The sequence below is a fragment of the Seriola dumerili genome, unplaced genomic scaffold (genome assembly GCF_002260705.1).
Source record: "Seriola dumerili isolate Sdu_G_001 unplaced genomic scaffold, Sdu_1.0 BDQW01000686.1, whole genome shotgun sequence".
NCBI lineage: Eukaryota > Metazoa > Chordata > Actinopteri > Carangiformes > Carangidae > Seriola > Seriola dumerili.
The window spans coordinates 898,728-908,491 of record NW_019174941.1 but is presented as its reverse complement, the minus strand read 5'-3'; the positions used below and the strand labels follow the sequence as shown (position 1 = coordinate 908,491).

Genomic DNA, 9,764 nt, shown 5'->3' with positions numbered 1-9,764 from the left:
ATGGATATGCCTTGGTTTCTCCGTGGATGTCATTGAGTGTTTGAAATGAATTGTGACATCATCTATGACATCATCAGTGACGTCATGTGAGCCTCGCTGAGATTGTAAATAAACCCCAATAGAGTGCAGGAGGTCATTTTGTGACAATGCCGTGCCACGGTCACAGATACGCGTATCGCCCCGTTCGCAGGCGCAGGAGACCTGCAAAGTCCACTGCTGTCCGCAGACGCAGGCGAACTGCCAGGCGCAGACGCTAGTCAACCAAGTAAACATAAACTGTATGCATTAAATTGGCAGTGCACTTAATTAATAATCTTAATTAAAAAACAGATAAGAGGCAGAACAGCTCAGTAAGTTTCACTGCATTTTCTTTTTATATTAACAATCCAGAAGCTTTGTTTTGGACTTGCTTAAAGTTAGGAAGAGGAACATCTTAACTTTTAGGCCCGTCTTTTGGGCAAGCTCTAAAAACACTGGCTCACCCCCGTCTCATAAAGTGAATCAGTTGTGTCTTTTATTAGGCCCTCTTTGCCTGGTTAATATGCCCACACCTCTCAAACTCACACACCCAGTTTGCAACAGGTTTTCTATAAGAAATTATCCAAGCCCAACCAACCACCTCCTTCAGAGCTACAGATAACAGTACGGGACTGATTTCACATGTCGGGGAGTACTAACTAAGACTAATGAACTGAGTTTGCCATGGGACCCTTACAAGGGCTTGTTGCCATCTAGTGGATACAACTGGACTTCAATATCAAAGTAACATGAATATTTAATTGTTGACAAAAAGGTTTTTCTAATAAAACCAGTCATCATACTGATTATTGGTGCAGTGTGGTTCACATCTGTAAAATATTATTTCATGAATATGTCACGAATCAAAAACGCTATCTTAACCTTCCAAGATGTCTGAAACCACTGTCTGGAGCTTACAAGCTGTGAACAAACCTGACTATCATACAGTCAGAGACATCACTGCTTTCCCGTCACTTTCAGCATGGTTGAATTCGTTTTGTAACTGCATCATAAATAGGGGAATTAATAAATATCGTGTCATACATCGTCCCGTCCTCTTGGTGTCGCTCTAGAATCTGTCGAACTGTTCAGTCTGGGTTACATTTCCTCTTCTTGTTCTTCTTCGCCTGACTGCAAAGGGAAGTGTCCTCCATGGTGTCATTGTAGGTCTGTTGAGGTTGAACATCCGAAAATTAGCAATGTCTGGGTACACACCGGACGAGAAGCTCCGCGTCGAGCAGATTACAAAGCTCCGCAGGCAGTGGCTGAAGGACCAGGAGCTCAGCCCGAGGGAACCCGTTGTACAAGCCAAACCTTCCGGCGCCGTCAGCAGGTTCTGGACTGGCTTTCTGGAGCCCAAGAGCCTGTGGAGGCTTTACGTGAGTCCTCATGAACAGCTAACATCAGCTAACAACAGCTAACGCTAGCCAGCAAAACACACACCTGTGATAACACATTTAACATGCAAAATATTAGGAATCAAACTCAAAAATTTTCATAGTGTAGCTGCAAGTGTTATTGAAGGTAACGTTAGCATATTGACAGCTACAGTACTTGTTTACCCGCCTCCAACGTAGTGAAGCGTCTGAGGTTAACTTTGTTCACTTTGTGTGTATGTGTGGCTGTATAAAGATACTGACATTAATCCCTCTTTCAAAATAATAAATTGTGCTTAGATTAAATCGAAAATTTTGACCGTTTATTGTGGAAAGTGTCTTCACGGCGTCATGTTCTGCAGTTGTTTTTCATACAAAGTGAAAATGAGCGAGTACTCAGCAGGGCTAATGCAGATGCTTAAACCTGCCTGTTGCTTTTATCAGTCTCCTTCTCTTTGATGGTTTTCGTACTGGCAAACCGTAATGGTGACCTTTGTTTCAGATCATGCATATGAAAGTGAAAAAAATGGGTAGATATACTCTTTTCCCACGGTGACGAATCAAAAATGTCTGCTTTTCAAAATCCTTTTAAATATGGTCATTTGTTGCATTAACTCTACCAGTCCTACTTTAACTTACTTGACTGTACATTTTAGACTTCTCTGAGTTGTTTGGGGCCACTTTATGTTTCAGCAACTATTGGAACTTTTGTTCCAATTTAGTCAATTTTTTTTCTAACACTTTATTTATGGGTAAATATTTTATAGCTAAATACTTACATGCATAAATATTTTACTTAGAATGAGAGAACAAGCTCCCAATTAACGTGTGTATTATCTGTTTGGAGCAACCAGTATAAACACCATGATTCATTGTGTACTTCTCTTTGTTCATGTTTATTTGTTTATCTCCTTACAGACCTACAAAGCGTATAGAGGTGGAGTTTTCACATTAACACGGCTGTTGATACCTGCTTGGGTTGTTCACTACTATGTGAAGTACCACGTTGCTGTAAGTAAACTGAAATGTTTAACATTATTTGTGATGTTGTATTTCATTATGAATTGGGGTCATAGAATTATCGATGTGTATGCCCTTTATGAGTATTTCTCTTAGGCACGTGCACATGTAAGTTCCTGGATAATTAGAGGAAGTTAATAAGTTTTCTAAAATGTTATTTCATTGTTAGGTACCATAGGAGGGTAACTTGCAAAGAGAGCACGAGCACTTCAGACTGACGGATATGCAGCATTAACTTTATTGTTCACATGTTCACTATAATGTCACTGAATTCATGCAGGTGTCAGCTTTAGTTTATAAATGGTTTGATCAGTAAGCATACTAAATAACAATGTCATTGTCCCCCACAGAAAAGGCCATATGGTATTGTGGATTTAAAACCCAAGCTGTTTCCAGTAAGTATGACTCATCTATTGATTCTTACATTGTGCCTATGTTTATCCTCTAATCATTATCATCCTTCTTTTTATTTTGTCTATGTAAGTCAGCATAAGAGCTTGCTTTACAAGTCATAGCTAGATCTGATTGTCCTACAGTCTTATCCCATGGAAGCAGACCTCTGCCTGAGATGTTCTGACATAAGATCTGCTCTCTGAGATGTCTTGATTCAGGAAAATAGTTTTTTTTTTCTTAATGTTTTTGTACTCGATTTTGTGTTTAGGGTGACACCATTCTGGAGACAGGCGAAGTTGTTCCAGATCTCCCTGAGACCCATGGTCATCACTGAAGTTGAAATATTTCAATAGTTTCCTTGAGTTTCTGTTGTAAAAACTGTGTATATGCCAATAAAATATAACATCGTCACATCGTTTATGAGTATGAATCAAATTTAACAAAATAATGTAAATGGTGACATATTACAGTGGAGTTTATTAATGGATGTTTTGATGCTTTCACAGGCTGAAGTGTTTCTTAGAAAAGTATTTGCTACTTCATTGCCAGATCTGGTCAGTTTAGAGAAAAAACTTGGGTTTAGTAGGGCAGCAGTTAGCTGTAAATCACATTCTTATAAGCCATTTATGCACTTGTTTGATGCATTTCCTTTTGAATATTGGGGTGGGATGTAATGCAATCATAAAGCACATAAATGATAGAAATTTGGTTTTCAGTGTTTTCCGGAAGAGCTATATATGTGAAATTGTTAAAAAAAATTTTTGCTGGCTTTGAATTTTAGCTTCATATCAAATCTGGTACACTGTAAAGTAGCCACTGAAAATGCACTGGATTTCCACGAAGCGAGGACTGCGCAATACTCAAGAACAACAAGAACTGTTGTTAAAATGTGTTGAATTCTGACTTTTAAATTCAGTGGCATTTACTTTTACTCTAATATGACTCCAGTGACGTTTCATACATGCTTCATATTGTTACTGAACTGGATTGGCAACACTCGGTTGGCAGTTTATTAGGTACACATAGCCAAAACTCATGCTGTCTATTACACCATTAAATCCTGCTATGAATCCTCCATTTCTTTACAGATTTAATGTTCTGTTTGTGTTGAAATTCATTTAGAGAGGTGTCAATTCACCTTTATGGTTTGTATTGTGTTATAGGGACAGGTGTTTCTATTATTTTGTCTATCCTATTTGTATCACTGAGGGTAGGCAAAATAACAGAAACAGCTTTCTGTATAATACAATAAAGTTTAATGCCATTACTATCTACATCCTCCAAAGTGACCTTCCGTTTGAAATAACACCTCTCTGAAACAGTTTCAACACAAACTGAACATTATAACTGCCATAAATGTAAGATTCAGGACTGTTGTATAGCCTGCATTCGTTTTAGATAGGTGCACTCAATAAACTGTCAATTGAGTGTATAGTAAGTGGTATATAAAATAAAAAAGGGTCCTACTACCAACCGGAATGTGTGCTTATACAGGATACAGTAGAGCAAAAAGATTGCAAAACTGCTATTATCAATAAAAAAATCTAATAGAAAATTATTAAAATATTATTATTATGATTTGATTTTGTGTATAAATCAAATGTTTGGTATTTTTTCAAAATGCGAAGGTGTCGCTTTTATTCTGAAGGGCGGAAATGGCTAGTTGAATTAAAAAAATATACATGAACTCTAGGTAATGATATGAAGGGAGTGTTACGAAGCCAGGCTGTCGAAGGCTTGTAAACAGTTGTACACGACTGACAATCACGTAGAAATGGATGGATTTCTACGAAACGGGGAGAGCTAATTAACTGTCAACCATATACGTGTTCGAGGACGGCAGAGGTAAATATTACACAACTTTTTTCAAACGTCCTAGCTAACTAGCTAGATAGCATCTCAGCATACTTAGCTATCTTGCTAACTTTAGCTAACCAAGTCAATCTGTTCGTAAACTAGAGTCTGCAGTTTAGATCGTCGGTGGCGTCAGTGTATTTCTAACAAAATAGTTTAGGATCTTTGAAATAATGTCAGCACTTAAACCGAAGTATTTCCAACTGTTTAGCGGCACTACTCTCGCATGTGAGAGAAGCCCACAAAAGGCGAGGCTTGGTACGGTTATAGCATATCCTGCTAAGCTAACAAACCGAAAACACCAACACAATCGAAGGTGGGGAAAGACAAAAACAAGCGTAGATTTAATATGAATTTTATCCCACTGTGTTCTTTTTAATGGTGAAATGTGTATCAAGGTTAGCGATAGACGATGGACCATTTACAGGGTCTGATATGTACAGCACAAGTCGACCTAATATAGGACGTTCATAACAGTTGTGCATTACGAACTGTCATACCATTACGCTGTCGCTCTCCATGTTCTCGTTCATGCTCTCATTTCGGTTATTTAAACTGCTTTGTATCCTTAATAATATTGATTAGCTATAACAAGATCCTTTGTCGTTATTCCTAAAGACTTCAATGTTTTAATGGCAATTTCTTTTATATGTATTTGTGCTGAGTATGAATGCGTTTTGAGTGTGAGTGAGGTGATTAGTGTGCCCATGGATTCCAGTTTTTCTTCACATTTGGAGGGATATATGCTATAACGAAATAAACTGGCATTAAACAAATAAAAAAACAACAACATTCCCGCACATAAGTATCTTGTGTGAAAAAGATTTTTGTGAAAAATAATATTTCATTGTTTTCATATAAAAAAGGCAGAAATTCTACGTAATGACAAGAAAGATTAAGTCTATCTGGATGATATAATGCCAGTCAAAAACACCAGGACATTAATCCTCCACCATGATATGTACTCATTTGCTATTTCCTTAGGTTCACAGGTACAGTCTATTGCAATTCAATACAACAGCCTACAGCTCTACCTTTCACAGAGCTAATGAAATTCAGTTTTTTTTGCTAACATTGTTGGAAATTATATTGACTGATGTTTTCTACTTTTTTCGCCCTATGGATATAAATTAGAGGGCAGAGTATTAGTGACACATCAATATAATGCAGTCCAGTGCAACACCACTACTAACTATGACCTCTGACAATGACAATTTCAACAACTGAACACTACAAGCTTCCTAAATGTGGAATTTTTGGCACAGCCATTGCATTTGATTGCAGTAAATTGTACAGCTGTACCCAATAAAGTGGCCATGGAGGATATGCTTGAAACTGATGCATTCACTGTGTAGGTGCACCTGACCTGTGTCCGGTTTAGTGCACAGGTCAGGTGCTACAAGTTCATAGCTGATAAATAAGGCAATTGAATTGTCTGCACATGGAAACTTGATCAGTAAATAAATGTGCAATTTAATATCACACATCGAGTGATGTCTTCTGTAATAGTCACAGTATACAGACTTCTAGGTTGCCTAGGGTGCATATAAATTATTTGAAAAGTGTTTTGTGCTTTAGCAGGGTTATTTGTAAAATTAAGCTACTTAAGTTTAAGGTTTTATTCTTACCTGCAGCTCCTCTGTAGAGCTTGCCAGGTTACTCTACAGCTGCCTTACCATTCTTATGAGCAAATGTGAGAATTTCCAATGTGAAAATTATTTTAACCTTTTTTTTTTTCTTTTTTTTTAATTATGTCAGATCATGTCAGCAATCAAGATTGCCCTGCAGCAGAGCCAGAAGAGTGGCAAAAGGAAAACCTGTGAGGAAATGTCTGCAGAGGTGTCGCCAGACTCCAAGTGTCCCATCTGTTTGGACACATTTAACAACATTTCGTACCTGGACCTCTGTCTGCACAAATTCTGTTTCCGTTGTATTCATGAGTGGTCCAAGAACAAAGCTGAATGCCCTTTATGCAAACAGCCATTTAATTCTATCTATCACAGTATAAAATCAGAACAAGACTTTAAGAAGTATGACTTGCAGCCAATAAATAATGGCTCCTTTGGGACTTTTGGGGGAGTGCGGTTTAGATACCGCACAACTCTTACCGGAGTCCATCGACAGATGCGTGGAAGGACCTCTCCACCTCCAGACAATGGAGTAATGTTTGAAGCCTCAACAAACACTCAACAACAGCGGCAGGACCGTTACATCCGGCGCATGATGATGAGGCTGGCAGCCAAGAGGAGAGCTGCAAGTGAAGGCAGGGCAGTGAACAGTGTCAGAGAGTTGGAAATGATAAACTTCAGGAGGGAACTGTACCGACAAGGGGTAAGGGTTCGGACTGTGCGGGATGGTGGTCGCTCGCGAGATACCTCAGCTGAATTCTACCGAAGAAATCCTGCCTGCCTACATAGACTGGTCCCCTGGCTAAAAAGAGAACTCCTTGTGCTGTATGGGTCCCATGGCTCTTTGGTCAACATAGTTCAGCACATCATCATGTCACGCTTGACACGTTATGACATGGAGGATACATCTATTCAGGAAGAGCTCCGGCCTTTCATCCAAGGGCGCACGGAGCACTTTCTACATGAGTTCCTCAGCTTCGCAAAGTCCCCCTTCAATATGGAGGCGTATGACCAGCATGCTGTGTACGACTGCCCGGCCCCTTCCTCGAATGAAGACAGCAGCTCCAACTCATCTGTAATAGCTATTTCAGAGGATGAGGAAAACTCTGTGGAGATGGACCCCCCACAAGACGCCATGTCTTCTCTGAGTCAATCCGTGTGGGATGATGAGACGCCTGGGCCATCGTATTCTACGACAGCAGAGCAGAGCAGGGCAGAGCATCTGTCAGTCCTCGACTCAGACTCAGACAGCAGCTTAGAGGAGGAGACACAAGAGTTTGGGGCTTCTCCACAGCAAATGAGTCCCCATATCCAAACAAACATGACTCAGGGTGAAGTTAACAATGAAGAGGGTTTGTCTTCTGACAGCGAAGACTGTGTCATTGTAGGCTTTGTCAAGCCAACAGCAGAGAGGACTCCTGAGCTGGTTCAGCTCTCCTCTGACTCTGATGAGTCTGGCAGTGAAGATACTAAGGAAGTGCCTCTTTTACCTCAACACATCCGCTTCTGCAGTCTCAGTCCTCCAGCTTCACAGAGCAGCGATCCAAGTGGTGCTGGACGGTCAGAAAATGTTGAAACAGACCAGTATTATCGACTGGATTCAAATGAAAGACATAGCTCTTCAACAACTGGCAGACACAAGACATCCAGTAAGTCAGACAGAAAAGACACAGATCGAGGTTTTGATGGTAATGAGAGATCTAGGGAGAGGCACCGGTCAAAGGACAGAGACCATAGGAGAAGAAGGAGGACAAGAAGTAGAGAGCGCAGGCACTCTAGCAGGAGCCCAGCAATCTCCCAGAGCAGTGTCAGAACCCTATCCAGGGAAAGAGATTATTCTAACTTCAGTGGCAGAGACTTGTACTCTAAATGTGACAGTAATTATAAAAGGAGGGACAGCTATCAGAGCTACCAGTCATATAGCCATTACAGCCAAGAGAGAAATGACAGTGGGATGCATTATACAGAGAGGCGGTCCTACTATTACAGTAGTCGCAAGTACTCAGATAGGCACTCGTACTCTCGTTCAAGGAGCCGCAGCAGAGACTCACGGAGACGGGACAAGAGGTATTCTCGATCTTTCTCCAGCAGCCGCTCCCCTTCAGCGAAAAGGAGATCCCACGATGACAAGCCTGGTGGAAAGAGGAAATACAAAACAAGACATTTGGAGGAACCGTCCAAAAACATACTTTCCAAATCACATGAAGGTGATTCCTCCACATTATTAACAAAACACAAGAAAAACAGCAAAGAGAAGTATCGCAAAAAATCCAAAGAGAGGTCAAGAAAGAGTCTCAGTGTGGAGCTCATCAATGAGGAAAACTCATGTGAACGAAGCAAACGCCACCATAAGAAAAAGAAGAAACACAAGAAGAAAAGCAAAAGGCACAAGAGTAATGAGCGCACAGAGAAGCGCTCACCCACCGTCATCACCATTGACAGTGACAGTGATTCTTTTGCTAATGACGGTGTTGCCAAGGCCAGCAGCAATAATAAGGACAATCCTATTGACAATACCACAGATGACCTAGTAGACCCTGCCGCTCTCCCCTCTCTGCTGTAGTTATGGAAGTCCAGAGACCTTAAAGGATATGGTGAATACACATATCCCTTAAATACCACAATTGTTTTCTACAATGACTGCTCATTGGACTCTAGCATATGTGACAGAGATTTCTGTGTTGAACTGGAGAGTGATGATCATTGGATAAAAGACTTAGAAATTTTAGTTTTTGATTGTGTTAACTAACACCTAAAACAATGCTATTTTAAGTGCAACGTGCCACTATTAAACAGGGCAGAAACGAGTAATATTGGGAGTCTCACATTTTTTCAACTGTCAATTCTTACTCTGGAAATTCATTTTCTTTAATGGATTTATTTTATTTTCAAAGTGCTCTCAGGGATCATGTTGAGTACAGTTATTTTATTTTTGGTATCATAATTCAGCTATATTCTTGAGACAAAACCATTTCTACCTGCTGCTCATGGAGTAGAACTTAATATCTACAGAGTCTTTTGTATTGAATTTATTTAAAAATAAACTGTATTGATCAACAGTGTGCGATTTTGTTAATGTTGGTTTTGTGTTTATTTCAGGTATGACAGAATAAGTCAAAGTATTGTCAGTCCTATAAATTATAGTTAGTAGATTTGTTACATAACAGTGTAAACATGCTTAAATTGACTGTTATTCATATGATAATTGGAGAATTGCCATTATAGCTGAGTTATATTGTTTCCACTGTGCCCGCAGCTCGAGATAAACTGACATTTTGACACTAAAACCTAGGAAAATACATTATATTCCAATTTGAGGTGTAAAAGTAAGTTGATTAAATAATTAGCAAATTAAATGGCAACTATTTTGATGATGAGAAAATTGTTTTTCAGCAGCTATGTTATACATGATACTGAACTGAATATCTTTGGGCTTTCGACTGTTGGTCAGGTAAGACATTTTAGGTTGTCATCT

General features: G+C 39.6%; 2 protein-coding genes across 2 annotated transcripts; both read left to right on the top strand.

Moving 5' to 3' along the window:
* Positions 1–1,131: 1,131 nt before the first annotated feature.
* ndufb6 (NADH:ubiquinone oxidoreductase subunit B6) lies at positions 1,132–3,218 on the top strand. Its single transcript, XM_022765449.1, has 4 exons — positions 1,132–1,397; positions 2,313–2,405; positions 2,765–2,809; positions 3,076–3,218. Exons 1-4 carry the CDS (start codon positions 1,218–1,220, stop codon positions 3,139–3,141), a joined length of 384 nt encoding a protein of 127 aa, XP_022621170.1. The 5' UTR covers positions 1,132–1,217; the 3' UTR covers positions 3,142–3,218.
* Positions 3,219–4,499: 1,281 nt separating this feature from the next.
* On the top strand, positions 4,500–9,327 carry topors (TOP1 binding arginine/serine rich protein). Its single transcript, XM_022765407.1, has 2 exons — positions 4,500–4,652; positions 6,420–9,327. The coding sequence occupies exon 2, from the start codon at positions 6,423–6,425 to the stop codon at positions 8,850–8,852; it is 2,430 nt and encodes an 809-aa protein (XP_022621128.1). The 5' UTR covers positions 4,500–4,652; positions 6,420–6,422; the 3' UTR covers positions 8,853–9,327.
* The last annotated feature ends 437 nt before the right edge of the window (positions 9,328–9,764 follow it).

What these genes read in the sequence shown, in the direction of transcription:
- ndufb6 (XM_022765449.1), top strand. Translation starts at nt 1,218, where the DNA reads ATGTCTGGGTACACACCGGACGAGAAGCTCCGCGTCGAGCAGATTACA. An exon ending in AGAGCCTGTGGAGGCTTTAC is followed by an intron (nt 1,398 to 2,312) that starts GTGAGTCCTCAT and finishes ATCTCCTTACAG; the next exon opens with ACCTACAAAGCGTATAGAGG. An exon ending in ATGTGAAGTACCACGTTGCT is followed by an intron (nt 2,406 to 2,764) that starts GTAAGTAAACTG and finishes TGTCCCCCACAG; the next exon opens with AAAAGGCCATATGGTATTGT.
- topors (XM_022765407.1), top strand. Translation starts at nt 6,423, where the DNA reads ATGTCAGCAATCAAGATTGCCCTGCAGCAGAGCCAGAAGAGTGGCAAA.